The sequence below is a fragment of the Crocodylus porosus genome, unplaced genomic scaffold (assembly GCF_001723895.1).
Source record: "Crocodylus porosus isolate Cpor-Errol unplaced genomic scaffold, CroPor_comp1, whole genome shotgun sequence".
In the NCBI taxonomy this organism is placed as follows: Eukaryota; Metazoa; Chordata; order Crocodylia; family Crocodylidae; genus Crocodylus; species Crocodylus porosus.
Window position 1 is genome coordinate 10299803 of NW_017728907.1, and position 26992 is coordinate 10326794.

Genomic DNA, 26992 nt, shown 5'->3' on the forward strand with positions numbered 1-26992 from the left:
AACTTCTTCACAGTTCGAGTGGCCAAGGTCTGGAACGGGCTCCCAAGGGAGGTGGTGCTCTCCCCTACCCTGGGGGTCTTCAAGCGAAGGCTAGATGTGTATCTAGCTGGGGTAATGCAGGCCCAGCACTCTTTCCTGCTTATGCAGGAGGTCGGACTCGATGATCTATTGAGGTCCCTTCCGACCCTAGCATCTATGAATCTATGAAGCTATCTGTGCCTGAGCCAGGTAAATGTGCAAGAATGAGCCTGAACGCAGGAGTACTGTGTGGGTGGGACAATGAGCTGCTTAGTCCTCCAGATGTTCCTCCACTGGCAGCTTTCTCCATGACCTGGCATATGACCAAGCCATAGAAAGTACTCTTGCCTCCAAGCATATTCCAAGACAAAGACAATACCCCATAGACTGCTTTAGAGACAAGGCCAGACTGTGGGATCTCTGGCAGCGTGTCACAATGAACCACAGAACACTGCCCTCCCCACACAGGACAGTCACCGTGTATGCCATAACATGAGAGCAATCTCGTCCCTGCTCCCTTCTCCAGACACACTCATTGCTAATACCTGGGACTGTGCAATGTTCCCCTTACACCACAATATGTCTGAGCTCAGAAAGCACACTGTCTGCTGAGGGAATCTTACCTGACCTCCACAAGCCTGGAGCACCTGCTGCAAAATCTGGACTTATTTAAGCAAGCACTAAGGCTCCAGGTGAGTGATCCACAATAGTTTTGCTCCTGTCACAGGCATCAAATTGATGCCCATTCTAGTGCTGATGGAGCTGCCATTTGTGATGTCAGCTGGTGATGTCATAATATCAAGGACATCAGCAATCCAGCCAGATGCTTTCCACCACCTCAGGAGCTCTCATCCAGGAGAATAGCTTGCTCCATGCACTGCTCTTGAGAGGACAATGGAGAACTTCTCCCTGCTCACCATTTCTGGACCATGTCTACCCAGCTGCTGCACTATGAAGAGCACTCCTGATCTACCATCCCTCAAGGGCACCTCCAACCTGCCAGGTAACTGCACAGCATGGTGTCCTGTGTCCATTGCCATGGAAGAGGAGGTCAGGTGGAGGTTAATATGTTTAGTGTAATTTAAGGCATCATCAGACCCGCAGGCCCCGCCTGGGGGGGTCAGTACTACAGTCCATCACAGCGACAGGTTCTGCAGCTGCTCACAGGGAGAGTGCCACAAGGCCAGGAGGAGCTGGCCTAGGGACAGCAAGACCCAGCAGCTACCATAGGCTAGCATGACAGAGTTTAATGGATGGCTCAACACTTCTCCAGCACTCTCCCAAGTCTTCTAGGGAGGAAAAGCAGCCTAGAAATGCCCAGTGAGATCAGGGTAGAGCTGTATCCCCATAGCCCAAATGGGGATACTGAGGCAAAGGGAGATCAGTATTTTCCTAAGAGTGTTGATTTCCTGTGCTTTACTCCAGAGCCCTTGAGCCAGATTTTTCAAAGATACTGACCAACTCCAGCTTTCACTAAGGTCAATGGGAACAAGAAGCACCTAGCACTTTTGGAAATTGGGTCTCAGCTTTCCAAACTTGGATGCTCAAAACCATCTTTGAAAAGTTGAGGTCTAAGTGACTTGCCCAGTGTCTCACAGTGAGTCAGTAGCAGAGCCAAAGGTAGCAGTCAGCAAAATTTCCATTCCTTCCCCATCTCTGTGTCCTCTTGGATCACAGCTCCTCCATGTCTGGAGGAGGCTGTTAGTCAGGAAACCAGTATCTTATTTCCACCACGGGCAAGTCACTGACATTTTGAGGCCTGACATCCTCCATCTATAAAACAGGGATTATGGAGAAGGCCCTGGAGGCTTTGCCCTACAGGATTCTCACTCTGGGCGAGAACTCCCTAGCGCAGTGTGGATGACCAGCATCTGTGGCCTGGGTCGGACAGCCGCACAGAACTACCCTCATCTGCACAAACACCTGAGCTGAGGCTTCCCGTACCTCAGGGGGCTCACCCCCTGATCCTTGGCCACAGGGCCCCAGAAAGGGCACTGCAGTCTCTCCCACTTAGCAGGCTTCTCACAGGGGACTCTCCCATAGCATCTGCCAGATCTAGGGCTGGACAAGGGGCACAGCCTTAGGCAAAGTCAGCTTTATGGCATGTCTGGGGCCTGTATCTTAGCTGGAGTTAGTGAGAGGCTAAAGCCCTGCCTGCCCCACCATCACCTTTTCTCTGGGGATTCACACCAGGGTTTCCACAAGCTTCTGCTGCCACTGAGGGGCTGGTCCAGGACACGTCTCACTGCTCCTATGCCAGCGGAGCACTGTCAGGCACAGTCTCAGCATCACCCAGTGAGGTCCTGTGTGTGCATAACCTCTCACAGCCATGTCCCTAGGCCTGCCTGCCCCATTACTCAACCCCCCTGCATGTGCCTTGCAGAGACCTGTGGCAGGGGATGTCCATCCTTGGGGGTGAAGTTGGACTGAGGGAGCAGACACACAGCCCAGACAGGGAAGCTGGCCATTTCCACATGTGAAAGAGATGGCTTCAGGGTATGAGAGCACCCACAGCCAGTGGGGGACCTTTCATGGGGGAGGAGAAAGGTTAGGTCAAGGTGGAATGAGCGCTTTGTAAAAACAGCCCAACTCCTCAGAGCAGGGCTGGGTCTTGGTGCCCTGAATGGCTATGTTGGCAGGAGAGGGAGAAGCCCATGAGTCATCCTGCTCTGAGACTTCCTTCCCAGCAGGTGAGCATTGCTCCCAGTGCTACTGGAGGCTGTGGCAGATTTTGTACAAAGGCTGGCTGTGGCCAAGGTCACAGGCCCTGAAGATTCATTTCAGCCCCTTCTTTTCTTGGTAGCTTGTGTCCTCACCAAAGTCCACAGCAATGAGTCACCAGGGCGTAACTGCATCATCTACCGGCCCTGGTTTTCCCCATACAGCTACTTAGTGGACATGGACAAAACAGACCAGCTGGGAGCCTGCAGCTTTCCAGATGCACTGGCAGACAGTGACTGGGACACTGACCAATCTGAGGACCTCCTAGAGAGCATCTCCTCCTCCTCATGCTCCCTGGAGAAGGCTTATCTCCATGAGAGTAGCAGGAAAACCAGTTCTGGCCGGGAAGCCCGAAACAGCATCACCTCCCGGGACATCCTCACAGCTTCAAAGTGGCAGCCGTTGCCTCACAATGGCTACAAATGTGTGGCATGCTGCCGCGTGTTCCCCACCTTGCATGCCCTCAAGACTCACATCAAGTGCAGCTTCAAGGAGGGCTTCAGCTGCAAGGTGTATTACCACAAGCTCAAGGCCCTGTGGGAGAAGGAGCGCAAGGCCCGACCTGATGATGGGCTACCCTTCAACGCCACCAAAATGACCAAGTGACCCAGACCAGCTTGGGTGCCCGGTCTCCACTGTTACCACTGTGGAAACAGCATAATGCACTTCATTCCCTATTACAGAACCAGAATAAATCAGATTATTAGGAGTAGCTGGTTTTAATCTGCTGCTGACTTTTCCTGCTTGGGAGAAGGCAGCTCCCAAGGGTATGAACACCCCATGCAGACAAGACTCATTCCTATGGGTTGGTTGTCTGCAGCTCCTACATGGTCATCATGGCCATCATGCTGGGATCAGTCTCCTCCCATCCTTGCCAGGTCATAGTTTCTATCGTCCAACAAGGTCACCATAGTCAGCCCAGCAGAGTCCCCTCTCTGCTTCACTAATCAAAGCTGCACCCTTCCCCCAGGCTAGTAAGAGATTCCTATCACCGATCTTCAACATTTTAGAGATTTCAGAAAATATAAGAGTAAGTCAAAAGCTACCTTAAGTCTAAAAGGAGAATACTGAAAGCCACTGCCTGTATGCGACTGCCATACAACTCAACGGAACCAGGCAGGTCACCTGGAGTGAGAGAGGGAGCAGAAATGCAAAGAGAGGACAGTTCAGTTAAAAGAAAGTGCCAAGAGGCTACTCAAGCCCCATGGGCTCCTTCTGGAAGGTGGGAGAAGGCCAGCATGGTTCTGAGAGAGATGAGGAAGGCCAGGGCCCTGTGGGTGTTGGTGTAGAAATCCTGCCTTGCATTGTCCCTCTGTTCTCAGCTCCTGCCTAGTCTCAAACCCACCTTGCTTTCAGAAGAGCCCAGGCACCTGGAAGGACCTTGGAGATAAAGTGGGAGTCCTGGTTGTAGGCACATCTTCTGTTCCTCACTCCTGCTATCTGCTCTTTCAGTAACTGGTTTGAACAGAGGTGGCTCTAACACACACAATGTCAACTCATGCTTTGTCTGGCTTTGCTCCTCCAGAGCTCAGAGAAGACAATCCCCAGCCTTTCTATGGTGCACTTGATCATTACAGAAAGTGCTATCAAGAGAGGCCTTGCTTGTAGGATCAAATTTACTCAGCAAAATGTCTTCCTCTAACTGGAACAGGGAAACATAATGATGACTCTAGTGTTTGCCTGGGAGCTGTGCAGGACAAACCTTAGACTTGTCAAACTTGAAGCCATAATCATGCTTCACATGCCTCAATGAGACAGTCAGGCAGGCAAATTGGCTGGAGGTATTATAATGGAACAAGTTGATTTTGCTGAATCTCCAGAAGGAAACCAGGCAAATTTCCAAGGATACCCTGGTTTCCTTGCCAGTACACCTGCTTCACAGGCTACTGCAGAGGCAGGACCCTGAAGGAACTGGGAGGCTCAGGTCAAACTGTTGCTTTCAGGGCTTTCAGGTTCTCAACTTATTGGGGAATCATTGCAATTTTGTTTAAAAAAAGAAAACAAAACCAGGACCACACTGGACTCCCTCATTTCATGGGAAACCTTAAAATGGGATGTTTTCATTTAGACAGGGAACGATTTCCTTCAAACATTTTAGGGTTTTCCCCCAGAACAAGAATTCTGGGTCTTCAACTGGCCTTAGCCAGAGGATTCCAGACACCTGTTTAATGTAACACAGATGTCCTAGCTCTGGTGCCGTGGTAACAAAGACTAATTACTGCAGACATGAAGAAGAGATGGTAGCCAAGTGCCACATCTTGTGAAGTCAGCTCATTACTGCACTGGGCTTAAGTTCAGCAGCAACAACCAACCAAATGCAGCTCAGTCCTGAGTCACTCTAGCCACAGAACAGATGACAATCTGGCATAGACTGAACTGCTATGCCCTCTGTGGTACATGGATGCTGAGAGAATGGCACCAAATGGGGATCAACCCTGTTCTGTGCCAGAGTGACAGCTGCCTTCTTGGCTGCTCCAGTAGGGACTGAAGTGGAGGGACTCAAAGCTTCACTGGCCACACTACAGCTTGGCTGGGGCTGTGACTGTATATGGCAGGTAGGGTAGGATGTGTGGGCATACCTGCTAGCTGTGAACGGCAGAGTGCCATGCTAGCACAACTGCCAACACTGAGTCCCACATGGTGCACTCAGGGGCAGCTGGACTTGACAGTGCTGCAGTGGAGAGATGGTTGTTATTATAACGGGCCATGCACAGTCAGCCCTTGATGCATTCTTAAAGCTGAGAGGAGCAGTCCCTCTCCTTTCCCATCCGTACAGGGTACTGACTAGTCATAGGTCTGAGTTCTCCATATTGCCAAGGACTGAAACAACCATCTCCAAACTAGTCTTGCCGAGAGTCTTGTGAAAGGGCTGCTTCACTGGGAAGTTTGCCTGAGGGAGGACTGCAAGCTCTAGCTGGACAGCTCTCTACTGTAATCTACAGCCCTGGCACAAACTCCCTGTGGGGCAGGAGCAGCTTCCCCCTGCAGCAAGGAACAGAGATCCTGCCAGCGTTTCATTAGTACTGTAACTGAATGTGTGCATTCCAGTAATCCAGAGGCACCCCAATGGAGATGGGGCAGGAAGGGAGCTCTCATTATGCCAGGCACTGCAGAAACCATGAGCAAACCTGGCCCTTTGTGTATCAGGTGCTGCACAGACCTTGACTGAGGGTGGCCCTCCCCTCTCTGGCATTGTCCAAGTGTTGTACAGACCCTAAGCAGAATCAGGCCCCCCCCCAAAACAACCACTAAAAGATAGCTCCTGCCCAAACTCTTTCCCAGTCACACTGGCTGGAGCGGGGCAGAATGGCTGCAGTCTCTCATACAGCGGCACAGCAAGGGGCTGCAGCTACAGTGGAACCTGTTCCCCGAAGTGGCTCCAGTGTGCCACACCATGCCATAAGGGACTGTTGGGAAGTGCCACAGGGACTCCTGTCCAACTGGATCCAACTTGGGCTGGTTTCATGGGACAGGTTTCACTGTATGGAAAGCCCCATTTTCCAGGAAGCTGGCTCCCATGCAGGCTAAAAATAGCTGGGTCGCTCTAGGCCTTAGAGTTTGGAAGGTGGAGGAAGTGACTGAGAGAGAGGGAACGAGGGAGAGAGAGAGACAGAGAAAGAAAGGAAGAGACAACAGAAAGCCTTGAGAAATAGAAAGATTTATTTAGCAAAAGCCAACCAGCTAATGACAACACCCAGGGGTTAAGTGCACTTACATCAACAGGTCTGTTTCCCAGATAGATTGAATCAACAGTTAGCAACATACAAGTTGTAGGAAAAGAAAGGACAAAAAATAGAGCTTTAACCCCCTCCCCCCGCCACCCCACCAAGGTCCATAACAGAAGTGTGGGACTAGAGAGGAGTTTTATAGGCAACGTCAAGTTACTGGGAGTATGAGTTACACATATACAGTTCCTGCTCCTGTGGGATAGCAGGATGCTGGGGGTGGGGGGGCCTGGTCCCAGCAGCACCGAAAGCAAGTGAAATGCCTGGCTCCAACCACTGGACACCGCACCCCTCTGGCCAGGCACTGCTGACCAGAAATCCCAAGGCAGCCACCCCAAAATGAGGCCGGCCCCAGCATCACCGTTTCCAAACCCTGGCCCTTACCTAAGCAGAAGCTAAGCTGAGTGCTAAGAAAGAAGCTGGGAGCAAGCAGACAGCTGCTACAGAGACCCAGCTACTGGTCTCCCCCAAGGCAGCTGACTCCAGCTCAGAGAAGTGGTTAGAGAGGCTCCCACTGACATGTACATTTTCCTAGCACTATCCTAAGGTCACTGCAGCTCCAGCTCCCTCCCCTGCCATTGACGGTTTTCCCTTCTGCTCCCTGTGCTGATGCAAAGCGAGCATGAGCTGGGGAGCAGAAAGAAACGGGATGGCAGAAAAGGAGAGGGGGAAATGGGGTTGCACCTGCCCCAAAAAGCAGGGTAGACTAGACTATGGATTAAACTATGACTTCCTTCTGGTGCTTTTCAGTGCCCTCACCCTCCATTTGACACCCCTGTCAAAGCCCAGAGCTCCAAACCCTTATTAAAATCTCCCTACAAACCTATCCCCTGGTCCCCTCATGTCTCATTGCTGCTTTTACCTCCCTTGCTTCTCTCTCTCACTCCCTCCTTTCCCTTTTCATATGCATGCCCTTCTCCTGGCCTTGCATCCTCTCTCCTGTTGTTTTAACTGTACTCAGGACTGATGACAGGCTATTAGGACCCACTCTACACTGCTGCCTGACTAAGTCCTCTTCTCTTGTTGATGGCACTGTGATTGGCAGGCCCACAGGCCCATTGGCAGATGGTGATTGTCTTAATAGGAACAGGCCCACATGCAGCCCTGATCATGGTAACCCCACCATTTTGTCCATGAGGCCAGTCACCCAGAAGAGCTCTGAGCCACTTCAAGTTCCAGATAAACAAAAGTGCATCCCAAATCCCTCCCAACCTACTCTCTCTGACCAGAGTGCCCCACACAAAGTGTGGGCAGACAGCACTCTCTCCCAACCCACACCCTGCTTGGCTGAATGAAACCTGTGCCCGGATGGAAAGGGGGTGTGATGGAAGTGATACTGGTGAGCAGAGGAATACCAAACACTATGAAATTCCCATTGCCTTGCCTTCTGTCTAGGAGCCTGCCCTAGGTTGTTAAAACCAACCCCTCAGCTATCCCAGCTGGAGAGATTTGAGCACGCAGACACCCCTCCATGCCCTGACCCCAGAAAACATGCCTCAGCCAAGCTTCCACAGCCCGCCCCTTCAGTCACCCCGGACAGCATCCTGTGCTTGCTCACTGCCCTGATCCCTCAGAGCATAGCTTCACAGCCAGTTCCTCATCCACATTCCCTGTGCTAGACAAAGCTGCATGCAGCACATCACTGACCTGTCCTGGCTCCTGGGCTCTTCAAGAGCTGCCAAGCCAGGGAGACCCTGGGGAAGGCAAGAGATGGAGCTTTCTCAACAGGAGATGAAATCCGTCATGGCAGGAGGTGAGCCTGAGGCTCCATCACTCTGTCCTTACCCTTACCCTTTTGGGGAGAATCCTGCCACAGCCAGCAATGAAGAAGAGCAGGCAGAAAGGCAAAGGCAAGAAGGCAGAGAGGCCAGACAAGCAAGTGAGGAGGGAGTAAAAAATAGGATAAATAAATGAACCAACCCCCCATGTCCTCAAGTGCCTCTGGAGGAGCAGAGAGGAAAGACAGGTCCTGGCTGACTAACACATTGGCCACTGTCTCTTGGGAGACACCAAATACTGCAGTGATGGGCAACAGCTAAAGATCTCAGGAAAGGCAGGGGGAGTTCCCAGTCCCATGGGGGTAATCAGGGCTATGGGCTCTTGTAGAACAAGCATCCCACAACATACTTGTTGAGGTGAGGACAGGTTGTAAGCCAGCAAAGCCTGAAACCTGACTGGCAGAGCTGGTAGCACAAAGTACTGGCTCTGCAGTGGGAAGCAGGTGAGGAGGTAGGACACATGGGGTGGGGTGGAGGGGGTTGGAATAAGGAATCTTTTCTCTCCTCCCATGTAGCCTGAGGAATCTGTAAACAGGGTCTGTTTGATGTTAATCACCAGGCCACCTGTCTCCCTCCCCAGATCCTGTCTCTTTAACTGCATCATCCCTGGAGCCCTGGCTGGCTTCTCTTTCATTAGTCTAACTCCAGAGCTGAGCCTTACAGTATGTGACACACAGCAATTAAGCAGCTCCTGGCACTGGTTCACATGGCAGTGTTCAACCTGCAGGAGCACAGTTGGAATGGCGTAGCTATCAGGACGTCATTTGGAAGCTGGTATCCAGGACACCCGCCAGCACCTCTCTCCCACCCTGCACCGCAGTGGGCTTCTAATCAGCTCCCCCTTCAAAGGGTCATTAAAAATCAACATTGCATGTCCAAGCTGGGCAAACAAGTGCCAAGCAGTCAATATAACCAGGAAACTGTGCCACAAAACAGCCCTCCCTCCTTGGAAACAGGTTATCTGAAGAGTAAACATGCTACAGTCTGAAGGTTCAGTGACCAAAAGGTGTCCCCCAGCTGTGCTCACAGGAGCAGGGCATGAATTTTTTTGTTAGCCTCAGGTATTTGCCTTGGCTGGAAAAGTAGGTGTAGAAAAGCTGCGTTTGTGAGAGTGTCCTTTTGCACCCCCCCCCCCACAAATCTACACTATTTGCGAATGCAACCAGCTCTGCACATGGTAGAGTGGCTGGCTGACAACCTGAAAGTCATAGCCCCCCCATAGTCCAATGATTATGGTAAAATCTCAGCTCTCATCTATCTACAAAAAAAAGCAGGTTTCTAGCCCTGAGGGCTGCAGAAAAGAGCATGAGAATGTGACTTGAGGGCACCCTGGAGGCTCAGAAACCAGACAGGAAAAGAAGAAAGCCCTGTGTTTATTAATTGAAAGCCAATCTTCTGATTTCTGGGGCCTGTCACCCAAGTGCCTGGGGCTATCCATGCTGTCAAAAGCAGCATGACTTACTGCCTTTGCTTTCCAGCCTGGTGCTCCATGATGCCCCCTTTCCTCTCTCAGTCAAGGTCTCCGTTCTCTCTTCCCATTGCCCCCCCTACTCCCTAAGTCTTTGCATGAGAACTGTCCAGGGTTAGCAATCCTCTCCATCCTACTTCAGCTTCCCCTCCACTGCCTCAGCACTTAAACTCTTTTCATCTCTCCCAAACTGCACCCACTCCTACCTGCTACCCTGCTGCTACTCCTGCTTTCTTTACTATCTGCCCATAGCCACTGCTCCTTTCCTCTCTCCCTCCACTTACTCTGGCAACCCATCTATTCCTGCCTTCAGGGTAGATGGTGCGTCCCAGCTAGGTCCCTCCAGCAATACATTCTAACACTCACAGTGCAGTCACCCATGGCTGCTGGCTTGTACCTCTGCAGGAAAGGCCTCTAGCAAATCAACAACAAGCATTTCTCTTAACGAAACCTTTTCTTGGGGACTCATGTCTGCCAGTTGACAGGCAGCATTAATACAATGAGAACGGGTAAGAAACCACATACTTGCCAGACCTAAGTTAGGGCATCTGAAGCCTGAACACTTGTTGTCTTTCTTTTCCAATTGTACAACATGATTCAATAAGAGACATTACCTTACCTCACATATCTCAGTTCTCTCCTATCCTTGGACCATATCAAAAACAATATCCTGCACCTAGCAAGGAATACCCAGAGAAGCAGTCTCCTAAAGCAGAAACCCAGCCAGGTCACACATCCTTTGGAATATTTTAGACTGTAAACAAATCGGAAGAAATAACATGTGTCTGCTCAAGAGCCAAGATCTCCAGTCTGTAAGAGGATTGGAGTGACTTTTATGATTTATAAAGCCATAGGGGAAGAGTTTGGCTCCCTTCACATCTGGAACTTCCTGACTCCTTCACTGTATTTGACTTTTTTTGCATTTGATTTGCATGTTTTAAGGAAAAGAAAGAAAAATAAGGATGAGATCTCTGCATGGCTCTGTTGCACTGTGTTCAGTGATCTGGGAGGGTAGAGGGTAGTCAAAACACAAAATGGCTGAGGTTAGTCAAACCCAAAGAGGGCAGTGACGGAGGGCAGAAACCTGACCATGCGTAGGTTTAGATGAACTGGGACTGTTCAGGGAAAAACACCTGTAGAGAGTCAAATAGATTGGCTGTTCCCTGATGCTGCCTTCAGAGCAGCAAGCCATACAGCAAGCTGCGCAAAGACTGGAATGGAGGACAACACAGAAGACAGGACTGCCAAAGAATGAGGGATAACCTGGGGATTAAGGTGAAAGCCTGGAAATTTTCCTCTGCTCTGCCACAAATGTACCATGTGCCCAAATCACTTGGTCCCTCTGTGCCTCAGGTCCTCCTCTGTACAAAAGGGGCAAGAGCTTTGCCCCACCTCACCTTGTGCATTAAACACTGTGAGCTGGTCACATACCACAGCCCAGAGAAGTACCTACACTGATATACATCATCACAGTCATCAATGGTGTTCCCGACCTTGGAGGTCAGCTGAGGTTACCTCCTCTCATGAAACAACAGAAACAGGAAGGGGCCCAAAGGCCATGCAAAGTTCCCTTATGCTGACAGAAGGAAAAGATTAAAAGTTGTGATTTCCCCCCCACAATATTTCCTGGGCTTCTCTGTGATCCTTCATTCACCCCACCCCAACACTATTTAGCAGTCAGAGGAGATGAGCCCGGGGGCCCCTGGTTGCAGGTAGCACAAAGACTGACTGGTGCAAAGAAGGAAGGTCTCCATACAAAAATCAAAGGGAAGCTCAATGAAAAAAGAAGGCAACTGAGAAGCAGAATCCCTGTGTGTTAATGCAATGCACAGGTAACCTGTGGAACTCTGTGCCAGAGGATTCCAGGGAGGCCAAAAGCTAAGCAGCATTCAGAAAGGGACTAAAGATTAATGTGGATAAAGAAAATATCCATAGTGATAAAACTGCATCAAGGATAAGACACCTAAGCTTGACCTGACCCCTAAAAGGTAAAACTGCTTCCCAAGCCTTCGCTGTTAATGTCCGTGATACTATGGCTAGTGGCTCGGATGGCTAGATTTTGGGGGACTAAAGCTAGGCTCCTAAATCTGCCCAGAGCCCCAAAAAATTGGGAGTCATATGGTGGCTACTGAGGCTTTTGGTTGGGCCACAGTTCATAATAGTTCCTGGCCAATGGGAGGCCCTGACTAGCCACGTGGCCATATATAACTCTCTCCATAGGAAGCTTCTTCATTAGGCATGGGCCTCCTTCCCATGATGGTCCATTCCAGTACATGTAGCAGCCCTGCAGCACTCTCCCCAGGCCTCTCCCTACAAAGCCACAGCCCCCCCTCAGTGACACAGCTGCACCCAGGCCCATGTGCCCCTTGAGTTCCAATCAAAGGTTCACAAAGCCGGGGAAGCCTCAGCCTCAGCCTCAGGCAGACTGGCAATAACACAAGCAGCTGGCTGTTAGCTCTCTGACCCCAGCTCACACTCTCCTCCTGGAACTGGCACCACCCAGGGCACAAGCATCCGAAGACCAGTGTATAAAACTTGTGCCCCTGGGAGTAGGTATGTGGGCACTGCTCATCCCCTGACCCCCACTGGCAGGAGCACAGGACACTAGCTGCTTCATATCCCCCCCCAGTGTGCCCAGGCCAGGCCCAGGCAGTTATTACCCTTCACCATCTATCCTGAGGTAGTGCCCAGGCAGCCCTAGGTTTCCTAGTCACTCCCTGCGGAGCCTGGGAGACAGCAGAAGCTTCTCCAGCCTGGCCAAATGCTTGGCAGAGTGGCGATGGGACTGCCCATGTGGGAGGTGGTGTGTCTGCATTTGTGCCCAGCTCCTGTCACAGTGGGCTGCCCTGCCCTAAGAGAGGAGGACCCAGCAACACGCCATCACATCTTGCTCCTGGGACAGGCACTGGACTCCCAGCACCTAGACCCTCCAGGAGGGCAGGAGCTGTAGGGCATACAGAAACATTTCACAAAAAGGCCTAAAGCACTGAATTTAGCTCTGCTGTCCAGCAGCTGCTTTTCTGCCATCCCAGGCACCACCCCCCACCCTGCTCCCACCTCCTCAGGGCTTTCCCACCCCTTCCTCAGTAAGGAGATGAGGGGCCAGTCCGCCCCTGCACTGTCATGGGCGCTGGTTCCTCTACAATTCCCGAGCCAGGCCCTACACTGCAATCTCATCCTCCAGGCTGTCGCCCAGGTCCTGCTTGGGCCGGACGTTGAGCAGGTGTGGTGGCTCCTCCTGGGACCACGAGTCATGCTCCTCACTCTCGTCCGTGTTGGACTCGTACTCCGAGGCAATGCCCGACTCGCGGAACTTGATGAGCTCCAGGCTGCCCAGGACCTGTTCCTGTGGGGCAGGCACGGAGTTGGGCAGGAAGCGATAGCACTCCAGTTTCACCAAGCAGTCACTCCTACCTATGGGGCTGCCCAGGGCGCTGGGAAAGTCAGAGCCATGGCTCAGCTGCGGCAGATGAATGTCTTCAGGCTTCGGGGTGCTGGGGTCACAGAGCACAGGCAGAACATTGGAGCGGAAGGTAATCTCCAGCAGGCTGTCTTGGGAGCCCACTGCAAGAGAAAAGCAGGCTGAGAGAGCAGTGGGATCAGCCCAGGGCATGGCCAACTGCCCCAACATGGCATGTCTGCCAGCCCAGCTGACAAACCATAGCCCTTCATCCACCCACCACAGCTTCCTACTCATCTCTCTACCGTGTCAGGTGTCTCAGGGAGTCAGGGTGAGGGACTGGTCTCCCACCTTACATGCATGCACCCACTGTATCCACAAACAGTTTGTGCTTCGCACCCTTCTACACAAACTTACTGAGCATCTGCAGTCCTATGCATCTGCACCTTGATACTCCCACCCTATAAGCTGCATCCTGAGCACCCATTCTACACACAAACACCCCATGCACTGCACTCCTATGCACACTTTACACATACACTCCTGCACCTCAGGCCCCTGCAGCCTATACACTTACCCATTATGCACTTGCGCTCTGCAACTATTCACAAACCCCCTCCTATACACCCACCTATACATAACACTCTACAAACACTCTTTACACATCTGCACTCCTACACTATATGCAAGCACCCATGCTACATAGACATAAACTATCCCCACCAAATATATCACACTCAGAATGCTTCTCTACACACACTAATCATTGTGGTGATACTCTCCCATTCACATCAGACTGGCCTGGTCATTAAGGGCTTGAACATGCCTCGTCAAATCCAGCCAGAGTCTTATCACTGACCTTCCTGGGGGCTGGCTGAGCTCAGACAAAGTATGTACGTTGTGTGCTGATGGGCAACAGCAGGGATGCAGAGCACTGGAGATGCTCAGACAGGGCTTTGTAATGAACCCTCCTGCTGATGTTTATGGGTGGATCTTGGCCCCTGTAATGGGAGGGATGGGGAACCCTAAAACAGGAACTCAGCAGTAGGACAGGGGTCGGGGACAGGGATCTTGGGATCCTCCAGGACACAGCAGGTGCTGCACCTTGGTGATGCCTCACAGGCACCAACAGCAGATCTCTCCATGTTGTGCACTGGGATTACTTTTGCTGGTGGCTGGGAGGGAGGAAGGGAAGGAGCTCTTACTGGTGTTGCTTCCTGACAACTTCAGCTCCAGCTCCTGCACCTGCTTGACCAGCAGTGAGATATGCTGCAGCAAATCCTTGTTCTGCAGTAGGAGCTGGTGCACTCGAGCCTGGGCTTCTAGCCGTGCTGCTGCCTCCGCGGCCAGCTGGTCCTTCAGCAAATGAACCTGTGGACAGACAGGGAGAGGCAGTGGGCACTATGCCAGGGAGCGCTGCCTGTTGTCCAGACAGCCAGGGATGCAACCTGCCCTCAGCAGAGAACTGGGAGCTCGGAACTCCCAATGGGTGCTAAAGAGTTGCATGTTTGCACCCCTCTAAGCCTACAGGAACTCCACATCTGCAAGGCCCTCCAGCTCGGTGCTCTCTGAGGAGCTTAGACTTCCCAGTTCTTTGTCCGGGTCCTTGCCATTAGGAGCTGGGAGCATCAGAGTCAACTTGCAATTTTCTGAACTAGAGGGTTGGGCAAGGCAACCTGGCACCTGAATGACACAGGCAGTCTGTCCCATAGGGCTCCAATGCCTCAGAGAACACCCAAGGTCAAACAATTCTCCAAGCCATTTCTTCCTTCTAGGGCTCATCAGGAATGACGGAGTTTGCAGGGTGGTGAACTGTAGGGGAAGAGCTTACTGACCTCAGTGTAGCTACCAGCATCTATTTCACAAAACCCACTTCCCCTACTCAGAACAGCTGCCTCATCTTGGCTGTCCCAAAAAAGAAGCAGAAGCTTTTCCAAAGCACCTGTTCTGGATGTGAGCAAAGACAACAGCCCAGCACCCAGCTCGCTCAGCTTCCCAGGCAGAGAGTGAGGCCAGTGAACCGCTGCCTCCTTCCCCCAGGACAGGCTCAGAACAAGGACACAGCATCACATGGACACCATGGGAGTGGAAAAAATTGATGAATCCCCTTGTCACAAGCTGATTGCCTATTGGAGGCTCAAAGTGCTACATTCCCTAGGGCCGGTGTAGCCAGCCACATGCACAAGGGAGCCAGGCAAGTTAGGATTTAACAAAAACCAACACACCAAGAATGCCAAGAACAGTGGGGTCCAACATTTGCTTGGTATGCCACAAATAACCCTCCTTGAATGCCTCTCTGATCCCGTTTCCCCTACCCAATCTGCTGCTCTGCCTTCTGCTTCCTTCCCTGCTCTCCCTGCTCAATCTGCCACTTTGTTTTCTCCTTCTTGCCCTTTCTGCCACTGTACTTTCTGCTCCCTTCCCAATATGCTGTGTACCACACACAAACTGCCCATGGTGCAGGTTGGCTACCCTTGGCCTAGAAAGTTGATCTAATAGGTGCTGGTGGAAGGGCAAGTCCCCTCACTGCACAGCTACTGGGTTTGTCTGCTTATACTAACAATGCTGTGAGCTGCTGCCCCTAGGGCAGACAAGGGTCCAAAGACAGCTTTGCTTCTCCTGCCCAGCCCACAACCTCCTGTGCCTCTGGCACAGACCTCTTCTTTGGAGCACATGGCATGAATCTCCACTGGCACTACTTTGCTACCTGGAGCAGCTTCAAAGCAGGCAGGTATCCGTTACTCTACTTCACAGTGCCTGGGCACCCTCACCTGATGGACTGTTAGGATCATTATGCTCTTGGCAGGCCAGAGCAAGGATTTTTCATAGTAGAAGGACAGTGAAGCCAGCACTCCCAGTTTACCTGACACAATGATGCCAGAAGATAGGATATCCAAGCACAGACTACAAGATGGGAGCTCAGGCCAAACCCAGACCAAACCAGAGAGCTTTGGTTTCATCCTCCTCCCCGTGCTTCCTCCATACAGCAATGGGAAGCTTCTGCCACACGCTCACTGATCATCTACTCTGGGACCAGCAAGCAAGAGAAGGAACAGAAGGGATTCTGAGACAGCCATGAAGATGCTGGTCTCTGAAAGCCAGGACAACATGAGGCCCTTCCTGACCTTGCTGCCATTCAGCACAGAATGCCAGTAAGCACATCGCCCATTCCACCACGCAGTGTCCAGTCACTCCTCCCAGAAGACCCTGACTGGCCCAGTGGCAGGGAGGTACATGGGACCTTACATTCTCTTTTCACACTATCTGCAGCAAGGAGTCCTATATGGGGAGTCAAGGCATGCCACAAGATCTGTCGCACTCCAGGTAAGTGCTGGCATAGCTGTCCTCTACAGCCCAGAAGAGGAGCTACATTACAGTCCTCTGGAGGGTGTTGACCACTGGGTGGATGAAGCAAAAACCCTGGGATATGCCAGCAGTAACAGAATAGCAATTAAAAGCTGAGTGGGTGCCAAGTCTCATTGTCAAGCGTGTCAGAGGTGAAAACATCTTCCTTTCTCTCAGTGGGATGGCCATCTTCATGCCAGGCATCTAGGGAGAGGACACAAGATCATGTCCAGCACTGGCTGGGAGGAAAAGCAGCAACCAGTGCCCAAACTGCATCACTCTCATAGAGAATGGGATAGGGGGCACAGGCCTGGATCCTCCCTTCAGAGGCGGGGAGATGAGAATTCCTGTCACTGCCAAGCGAGAAACTTTACAGCCCAGTGTTAGGAAACACTTCCTAAGAGTGAGGTTCCTGCGAGGAATTTCAGAGAGGCTCCAGAGTGTTCTGTCAGGCTCCCTGACTTCCAGCTAATGCTGGTTAATTATAACCCCTCAGGCCAGGAAAGTGTGTTTTCCATGGATGCTGAGAAGAGAAATACGGTTCACTCCAGCCAGACTGGAAGCACTGATGGGGAACTGAACAAGGCCTGTTCCAGCAGAGAGCTGGCAGGGACAGGGGAGGGGGCCACGTGAGATCCAAATGGCATTTCATTCACATCCTTGTAATTACAAACCCAGGTAATTATAGGATGATCTGCGTAATTATAGATCCATCCACCTGACATTGATCCTGTGCAAAATAATGGAATGGCTGACACTGGACTTGATTAATAAAGAAATAAAAGAGCTCAGTATAATTAAAGCCATTCCGTACAGGGATTTCATAGAAAATAGATACCGACACATGTACTCAGTAGCCTTTTTCTGATGAGATTACAGGTCCGCCTGGCAAAGGTAAGAGTGACAAGGGAACATACTTCAACTCCTAAAAGGAATCAAGTCCGATCCTGCCTCGTATTTTGATTAATAGATTAGAATGAAACACAATTAAAATGGCACGCATTAAATAAATTAAAAAGTGGCTTGCTGATAGGTATTCAGATGGGGAATCATCTGAGTGGATGTGTGTCTTCTAGGGGGGTTGTTTTTGGTCCCATGCTATTTAAAATTTTTGGCCATGACCTGGAAGAGAGCATGAAAGTACTGATAGGGTTTATTCATGACAAAGAGATTGGAAAAGGGGGTAAATAAAGAGAGGGAAGGAGATACAAAGCCACTGGGATTGTTTAATAAACAAGGAAGCAAGCAAATAAGATGTGCTGTAATATGGCTGAATGTAAAGCCCCATGAACAAACAATCTGGGCTAAATCTGTAGGACTGGGGACTCTGTCCTGGGAAGCAGTGATTCTGCAAAGAACTTCGGGGTCCTGGTTGATGAACGGCTAGACATGAACTCCCAGCATGATATTGAGGCAATGCCATCCATCCTGGGATTTACTGAAAGCCAGGGCAATTGGCAGTAGGAGCAGGAAGGTTCTACTGCCTCTCTATTTGGGACAGGTGTGATCGCTGTGTCCAGATGTTGCATTCACAGCTCAGGGAGAAGGCTGATAAACTGGGGTTAGAGGTGAGGCCCAAGATGGATTTAAACCAGGCTTGTCCAACATGCAGCCCGCCTGCTGCACCACCCTCTGACTTATCCCCAAGCCATCTCCCTGATCCTTCCCAAGCCTCCTGCTTCTAAAATGCCCCTGCAAGGCATCTGCATACTCCTGGGTCCCACCTAATAATCATAAGGCCACAAATAGAGAGGGGCGAACCTGAGCCACAGCCACTTGTGTCTGTTGCTGCTGTTGCTGCAGGAGCTGCTGGAGAAGCTGCATCTGGTGGTGGGCAGACAGGGGTGTCCCCAGGTCAGGCAGCTGGGCAGAGGAGGGGAGCAGCATCTTGGGTGATGCAGTCAGGATGCTCTCCTGGTGCAAGGAGCCCTGAAAAATACAGAGGAAATGAAAACATGAGTCAGGGCAAAGGGTGTTCCCTGACTGCCTGGCAGCAGGAAGCTGAGTTTTTGGTTGTAGCTGTGTTGGTTTAAGGACATAGGCAGGCAAAGTTCTTTGGTTAGATGTGATATTTTTTTATTAGGTCAACTGAGTAGACAGCAGGAAGGCACCTGGTGTGCTGAGACCACTGTCCAGTGTCCACTGTTGCTCTTCTGTCTGTCTGTGGGGCAGGGACTGTCTCTTTGTTGTGTAGTTGTGCAGCACCCAGCATAACGGGGTCTATCAGTGAGTTTCCTTGGTGCTACTTCTCTGTACATTAGTTATGGTAAAAATTAGCACTCCAGGTACTTGGGAGTCCAGCAAGGACATCCAGTAATGCTCCTAAGAGGGAACATTTACAGGTCACTTAACTTCCAAAGCATTGTTGGATTCCCACAGCCCTCACTATGCCTGTGAGCACAGTTAGCTGTAATTAGCATAGTTTTTAATCCCATTCATACCACAGATCTTCTGCATTGTAAGCAAACACCTTCCCTGTACACAACGGTGTAATTTACATCTAAGCAAATCAGGTTCCCTTTCACTGCCCTTTCTCAGTCAAGGCTTCTGGTCTCTAACCTGGCTACAGTGCTCCAAGTTCACCTAGTGAGAGACAGAGCCCAAAGCCTTCCCTCTCACGCACCCATTGACTGTCCTGAGGCATAGCAGGCAGGTAAGCAGGGGTGGTCTGCTCTAGGGGTCCAGGTCTCTTCTAAGCCACCTGTTGGTTTTCTGGGTAGGACTCATACTCAGTGGTTGAACAGGCCCAAGAGTCAGGACCTCTGGACCAAGACTGTGCTATCACCAATATTTCCTTCTACCTAGGCACTGACTCCTACCAGGCAGGTCTGGACAACTGCGCAGCCCAATATGCCCAAGCTGATGGACTGCGGCCTGCTTTTCCACAGAGCAGGGCTCCACATTGCCACACATTCTGCTGGGCTGGTGGAAAGCTGTCCACATTTTCCAACACCTGAGATGCCCAGCCAAAACCCTTTGCTTGACGAGGCAGAGTCATTTTTCTCAGCTTCTTCTTGTGGATGCCATGGCAGAAGGAGAGGCTCTGCCAGGTTTTACTTCTAGAACTGTTTTGTCAGCATCATGCATTACAATCAAGCTGGGGACATCCCAGAAGACCTGCCACGGACCAACCTCATTTTGTCATGGAAAGGCTTGTTGGCTTGTAGCTAGGATGGGATTTACCAGCCAGAATATAGGCACAGCATGGCAGCCACAGGGACTGCCAACCTGGAAGGAGCTGAAGCACTGGTCTAGAATTAATCAGACCTCCAGTAAGTCCCTATTCTCACAGACCCCTTGGGCAATTCTCCCTTCCCGGATATGGTCCCACAGAGATTCAGCTGGCATCAAAGTGCTGATTTAACAGGCAACCTCATTATTCTGGAAGCACTGACAACAGTTAAAGGGCAAAACAACTTGCTGGCAACTCAGATTGGATTCCAGAAACACCCCAGCTGGCTCCCACTTGGTCCTTGAATTCAAGGAAACCAGGGGAAACCTGGGCTAAACAAGGATGAAAGACACTCACAAAGGCCAAGCAGAGACTTTCTTGTGATACCTGATGGAGGGGCAAAAGGCTTTTTTTCCCCCTTTTTTTTGGGGGGGGGGGAGGAAGGGGGGAAATCAATGAAAATTAAAAATAAAGTGGCTCTTTCATCAATATGTTTCTTTGATTTTTGTAGGTTTCCACTGAGCCCTCCCAACACTATTTAAAAACATGGTTTTGCCAAAAGAGATTAAAACCCCAGAAGTAAAGTTTGTAGTTTTTGACAAAACCCAAAAACATTCTGTAGAAAACGGTAATTCAAAAGTAGGCCCTTTCAGTGGAAATTTCCATTTGGACCAAGGAGCTGGAAGTTTGGTTTTTGTGGGGGGGGGGTTTTGGTCAAAAAAAACTGTAATGGCTCCAAGCCCAGACCCACTCACCAAAGGCAAATTATTTCAGAACTTCATTAGGGCATCTCAGAAACAAATGAGCTGAAGTGATGGCTTTGATCTGGGAGCAGCGGAAACTCTGTAGCATGAACGCTGACCTCCACAGCTTGCTCACTCACTCCATGTACCTCCCTCCTCCCTGCCTCAAGCTGTGCTGTACTTGCTCTGGAAGAGGCTTCCACTCCATGTGATGAAAGGGCTATGTGAACAGGGAATGACACAGGGCCAGAGGGTCAGACTGTTAATGCCACTGGTCATGGTATAGCCCTGCCCATACCTCTGCCAGGAGTCCCAAGAGTACACAGACAGGGAAGGGAGCACCAACTCCAACTCTACAGGCAGCCATAAGTTATCCACAACTGACTACCCACAAATGCACATGCTCATTTGTGAACCAAAATCCCAGTCTCTTCCAGGATCACCCATGGGCCCAAGGCAGCAAAGCCCTTCTGGCTTCAGGGAAAGCCACTCCAAGGCAGAGGGGTGAGACCAAATAACACTGTGAGCTCTGCAATCTCTCCTGGTCCTGTGGGTGAGGTGAAACTTCATCCCACCCCAAGCAAGCAAGGGCTCTATCTGCAGGATTGTTAGCTTGTGGAACTGCAGGGACAGACAACATGGTGCCCTAGTGTGTTGAATTGGATGAGCATTCTTGCTCCTCCACTCCTGGGTGCTGCAGAGGCACAAGCTCCCCTCTGTCCCCCCCGGTCTTCCAGGAGTCACAATATCCTCAGCCACAGTGGGTGTGTCTACACATTAATTAATGTGCTGTAGTTACTGTGCATTAAGTTTAGCACTTGGATAACTAAGTACTAAATCAATGTGCAGTAACTAGCACTACTGCCCAGCATGCTACTGTGCAGTGTTATTAGGCTACTGCACAATTAGCATCTCGTGCAGATGCATCCAGTGAGTGGGAGAGGCTCAGTGTGCACTGTCTGGAGGTCTCCCAGGATAGAACCCCAGGCAAGCACCTCCATTTGGGAACCCTTTGACTGGGCATCCCATCCACATTCTGGCTGTAGAGCCACGGGGATGATCCCTGCCCTGCCATGGGGTCTACCAAATGGCAGAGTCACAGGACAAGGAGGCGGGCTGGGCTTACAGGCAGTTATTTGCTTTCTGGTTCTAGTGAGGTGGCAAGAAATAAGCATATCTGCCTGTGGAGTTCAGGCATGTCTGCCCATGGGCCCCAGTCTCCAGACACCAGGAAGCTCTATCCCTCACCTGAACAGCAGTGAAAAAACCACAGTGGACCTGGGACCAAAGGTCATACGAGGTCTCTCTAAGCCAGGGCCATCTAGTGAAAATCCCAGAGGAAGGAAACAGGAGCTGCTGTAGTGAGAGAACATGGCACCTCCATGCCAGATACCAGTCCCAGAAGCAACAAGCAATGCACTGAGAACAATCCCAAATTCACATCATCCTGTGGGACTGTGTTCTGCATCAGGAGTTTATGGCCCAGCTGCTTTAGGCATGGCTGAGTACTTGGGTACCTTGGCATCCAGATAGGAGTTTGCATCTTTCCCCACTGCATCGAGGTCCGTCACCCCACGGCTGAACTCCAGGATGTCGCTCCCTTTCACTGGGATTTCCACTGCATCAATATCAGTCTCCTCTGCAGCAACAGCTGCCTTCTCAGCTCCAGGCGCATGGCAGACTAGGAAGAAACATCAATGGCAGGGTCATGGTGCAATCTTCCTTGAGGAAAAACCAGCTCTGCTAGGCACAGTTCCCCTCCTTGCTCTCCAGGGTAAGGACAAGGCCTGCTCCTCCTGGCAGGAGAAGCACTTGCACTCCTGCCATGTGTTATGTAGTCCATGTGACTCATCCAGAGCTGGCTTCTTTGATACACCTTATGCACATGTATATACCAGAAATGCCCAACACTCTCCTTATAGCCTGGGGGAAGATGTCCCTTTATAAATCCATGGTGTGCCCACACCTTGAGTACTGTGCCCAGTTTTGGTCCCCACACCTCAAAAAAGGACATAAGAGAACTAGAGAAGGTACAGAGAAGGGCAACAAGGATGATCAGGGGTATGGAGGGGCTCCCATATGAGAAAAGACTAACAAGGCTTGGCCTATTCAGTTTTAAAAAAGAGATGTTTGAGGGAGGACATGAGAAAGGTTTACAAAATACTAAATGGCAAAGAAAAAGTAAATAGTGATTTATTATTTACTCTCTCACACAATGCAAGAACTAAGGGTCACAGGCTTGCAGACAACCTGGGGCTCTGGCTATCACAAGGGGAGGAGCCAGCACTGGCTACGGTTTTCAGTTGGCAGCTTGTCAGTCTAGTAAAAACACCAGCTGACGCAACTAACCCCTTTGTGGAATGGTGTGAAGGACCTGATACTGTACACGCATGGCCTTTGACTGTCAGATGTGCACTGTTGCCAACTCATGATTTTTGGCATTGTTCTTAAAGTGTACGCTTTGGGAATGTGAAAAACTTAGCTCTTTCTTTTATATATAAATATTCTTTTTATATAAATAAAAATATATATAAAAGAAAGAGCTAAGTTTTTCACATTCCCAAAGCGTACACTTTAAGGACAATGCCAAAAGTCATGAGAGTTGGCAATACTGGATGTGGTGAGGGGTGTGACCCACCCCGTACATCTCACAGGACATACCTCTGAAACTATACTACAGGATGTGACTCTCAGTTGAGAAGTAAGTCCTAGGAAGCAAAAAGAATGACAGAAACAGGGAACCGGGGGTCTTGCATATCGTCTGAGCCTCTGTAATGGAATATTAAGCAGAGAAAATTTTGATGTGCTGTGCTCTTTGTCCAGTTGAGGGAATACAGACCTCAGTTTCATTTGGAATTCTCCTTGGGAAAACAGCTTGGTAGCCCTGAGCTGGGGGCTTCCCAGCTCTGAGCTTTGATTACTAGAAGCACTTGCAGCCCAAAAGTTTAACAAACAATGTGGGGTTCATAGATACTCAGGGGACTTAAACCTATGGAAGGGATACACTAACTGCTTTTGTCACAGCCTCCTGCATGACCTTGTTAAAGCACTAGGCCATGTTCCCTGCCTTATCACCCCAGCACTGGGATCCCTTTCCCTATGGTGCAAACGCGTGCCATCCCAAGCCCCAAGTCGTACCACTTAGTTTTGCCCAGTCCCAGGCTCCTTATACACTAGTACTGATGCCCCTCAGTCCTGCCCCATGGCACACCCCAAAATCCAGTCGATGTCATCTCTGTCCACCCTACAGGAGAGGACAGACAACCCTTCATTCAAAGACTCCTTCCACCACACCACAAGCACTCTGTCTGTACATGCACCTTCTCCCCTGGCACAGCCTGCAATTTAACTCCATGAATCTGTGCTACCTCACTCTCCTGGAACCGGCTCAAAGAGTTAGTCCTGGGACTGACTGACAAGAGTCCTGGAAGCCTGCTGACTTTTGAGCTACCTATTCCCTGTTAATTGCAACAATGAGCAGGGACTTAACTAAGAAAAAGCCTTGGAGGAAGGGCTGTATTTGGGGCCAGCAGCTGTTGCTATGAAGTGTTCCCTCTGCAGGGAGTACATAGTGGTGTGGTCTGTGCACCTGAGCCAGGGAGAGGTGGCCAGGATCCAGAATGCTGCCAATGGGATCCCAGCAAAGGGACAACAACCACAAGGATGGAGCCAAAGGCCACTCACTGGAAGAAGTCCCAGTCTGAGCCCACATCTTCTCAGGGAGTGGAGATATGGGTAAGACCCTGCTCTCTTGTAACTGGGGACAAATTCTGTTGCAAGCCCAAGGCTCTACAGTTTGTCTCTGCCTGTTGGCCATTGACAATCTGCACCTGCACACTGTGCCTAAAGGGACTATAGCTCGCAGCTAACAGCGGACTTCCTGTACATATGCCTCACTGAGAGGTTTGGGGACTTTTGCTTGCCGTGCTGAGCACACAGTCCCTCCCTTGGGCCCTGTCCTGGCAGCTATCAATGCAACATACCTGAGATGCTCACATCATCACCATTCCTGTCACTGTCGCCGTCCTCCTGCCCATCTGCATTCTGCTGGGTGTGCTGCAGACTCAGCTTGTGGCACACCTCGAAGGCCTGCCCCACTGTCCGGACAATGCGCATGGCCTGGCTCTGGGAGGGTTGGAGGGAGATAGAGCAGAAACGTCACCATCACAGGGGTCGACAGCAAATAGACACACTTCTCACACCACTGTAACAGCCCCATGACATAGTAAGCTTCATGGCTGGTTGCTGGTGCTCCCAAAGGAAGGGCACAGCGACTTGCAAGGCATTAATTGCTACGGCCTTATACAGGCAAAGCCTGGCCCCAGGCTGTAAAAGGGGCTGTGTTCCCAGGCACCCCACAGCTCCTCAGCAGAAGGGAAGAACTCTGGTCCTTAGTGCTTGACCAGCTTATGCCTTCACGCAGCTCTACCCAGCTGAGCTCTCTCATGGGGTTGCTTCGTAAACTCTGGGTCTCTTTGTACCCTGTGTGAATCCTCAATGGCTTTCCCTGCTGACTGCCAGTCTCAGGGTGGCCTCACAGGATACCCTCTTAACTCGGAGAGCCACTGCTCTCTGCCCTCTTCCATTTAGGGTTCATACATACTTATGCCCAGGGTAGAGGTCTAGCTGTGGGGAGGTGGTGGTATTCTCTGGGGAAGGATCTTTTCCCAGCTGACCACAAAGGGACAAATGAAGTGCTGACCACAGGTGTCTGAAAGCAGCATCCTAGGGCACTAACGTCCCACTCTAGGGGAACTTCATGCACTTCTTCACTTTCACCTAAGGGGAACCAAGTCCAGAGCAGCAAGTTTAGCCAACCTCCTCAGTGGATTAATGGAGAAAGGTGGATCCCTCAGCAAAGCCAACAACCTACTGTTCCTGTTAGGACCAATGTTCTCCTATATTGGAGTCACTGTGACACATTGGCAGTGGGGAGGGAAGCATTGACAAGGCCATGGGAGGTCTCTAGGGCACAACAGCTGCAATACTTCTATTGTAGTGACAAGCCCTGGTTGTACATGGACAGCATGGGAATAGCTCTAGGAGGCTGGGTGCAGCACCTTTGTTGATGGCTCATGGAGGAAAGGCCTAGGTACTAGCCTTTGGATTTGTGCTAACTCAGTGCTCCTGGGCATTACTGATGCCCAGAGGTGAAATGAGCATCCGGGTGCTAGATGTTCCACCTCATCTCTGGCTAGAAGGGGAGGCCACAAGGGAGAATCTTGTAGCTCTGGGGATCTCCAAGAAGCAGACATTCACCAGGTTCAGGATAGTGCTGCCTGTGATATGGTGCATCTGAGTCAGCAGGCAGCTTCACCCAGCCCCAGCCTACTACTCCTGTCCAGCAGCATGTCAGGAAACCCAACTGCCTGGCCATGCTTACCTTCTTCTTGGACTTGAAGACATTGCACCTGAAGATGTTGCTGGAGCCATCCCTGGCAATGTAGCTGAAGATCTTCAGGTCCTGGGAGTCATGGGACACGTAAAATATCCTGCAAGGTCATCAGGGTGGGCTGAGGTGAGGATGAGTATACAAGAGGAAGACTGGAAAGGCCTCACCTACTAGCTCACCAGACATGGAATGAGGTGCTGGGAGACACACAGCATAACAGACGGCTCAGCATGTGCACTGCTCTATAGTGGGTCGCAGGCTAAGCCAGCTGGGCACTTTTTTCAATGGAAGTTGTTTCGGGGGGACTAGAAATAATGATTGACACCAAAACATTTCTGTGGAAAGTGTCTCAGTTCTACGATGAAATGTCTCATCAAAATGAGGGTGAGGGCAAGGGTACAGGTATTACTCCAGTAGAACAGGCAGCATCCCAGTGGTTAGGATGCAGACAGGGGAGGCTGGAGGACACCAGCTCAGCAGAGCAAGTATTTATTAAACATTCATCAGACCAGAGAATCAGACAGAAGAGAGAAGTGACCCTGGCTCCGCCACATCCCAGACAAGTGCTCTTCAAGTTCTCCTAGAAGAGCTTTTTCACAACTGCAAATGCAATAACCCAGACAGAAATATGCTACAATCCACTGATGAAGGCATTACCTGGGCTGTGGGAGACCCAGTTTTAACTGCCTGCTCTTCTTTATGGCAGGGATTTGAACTCAGGTCACAGCACACCTCAAGTGCGTATGCCTATTCCATGGAGGAAGGATGGGGTGGAGGGGGCCGATTGTCTGTTTCTTTCTCCCTGTGATGCCCTTCAAGAGGTTTTGGTCCTGTGCCACTGCCTAAGGAAACACATTCTGAAGCCTGGATGTTTCTTGCAAACTGGAATTTCATTGCTATAGACAGCCTAAGGCCTGGCCTGCCCATTAGTCCCAGCCTATCCCACAGACCCCTCCCCTTTGCACAGACAGCGCTCCCTGCTGGTGTGGCAAACGGAAGTGTTGGGAGCAAGGCAGAAGCAGGGCTGCTCTATTTCCATACCAATGTCACAGTGAGGTGCGACAGGGGCCCCACTTGTGAATCCTCCCCACAGGACACCACAGACCCTTTAGAGTGAGAAGAGAATGGCTGCTGTAGGTCTTTGCTCTGGATACCAGCTCTCCTCAACGCTCATGTTCTGCCCCCTCACACACAGACAGCCTAATCTATCCATGCCCCTCAGGGCAAGAC

General features: G+C 50.8%; 2 protein-coding genes across 4 annotated transcripts in view; one reads left to right on the plus strand and one right to left on the minus strand.

Annotated features, from left to right (window-relative positions):
* The window catches only part of NOS1AP (nitric oxide synthase 1 adaptor protein), a 140105-nt gene that overhangs the window by 10666 nt on the left and 102447 nt on the right, over window positions 1-26992 (minus strand). For all 3 annotated transcript variants that reach the window (XM_019530726.1, XM_019530725.1, XM_019530727.1), the window contains exons 5-10: window positions 25754-25862; window positions 24354-24495; window positions 21888-22051; window positions 18217-18384; window positions 14316-14481; window positions 13125-13274 (exon numbers count right to left, since the gene is read on the minus strand). In XM_019530726.1, coding sequence (XP_019386271.1) covers window positions 13125-13274; window positions 14316-14481; window positions 18217-18384; window positions 21888-22051; window positions 24354-24495; window positions 25754-25862 — 899 coding nt within the window. The remainder of the gene's footprint in view (window positions 1-13124; window positions 13275-14315; window positions 14482-18216; window positions 18385-21887; window positions 22052-24353; window positions 24496-25753; window positions 25863-26992) is intronic.
* Window positions 210-6369, plus strand: SPATA46 (spermatogenesis associated 46). The gene is made up of 2 exons (XM_019530729.1): window positions 210-1021; window positions 2822-6369. The coding sequence occupies exons 1-2, from the start codon at window positions 913-915 to the stop codon at window positions 3343-3345; spliced, it is 633 nt and encodes a 210-aa protein (XP_019386274.1). The 5' UTR covers window positions 210-912; the 3' UTR covers window positions 3346-6369.

Bases quoted from the DNA above. Each gene is read 5' to 3' on its own strand.
- SPATA46 (XM_019530729.1), top strand. From the start codon at position 913: ATGGAGAACTTCTCCCTGCTCACCATTTCTGGACCATGTCTACCCAGC. The intron at 1,022-2,821 runs GTAACTGCACAG...TTTTCTTGGTAG, and splicing joins GGGCACCTCCAACCTGCCAG to CTTGTGTCCTCACCAAAGTC.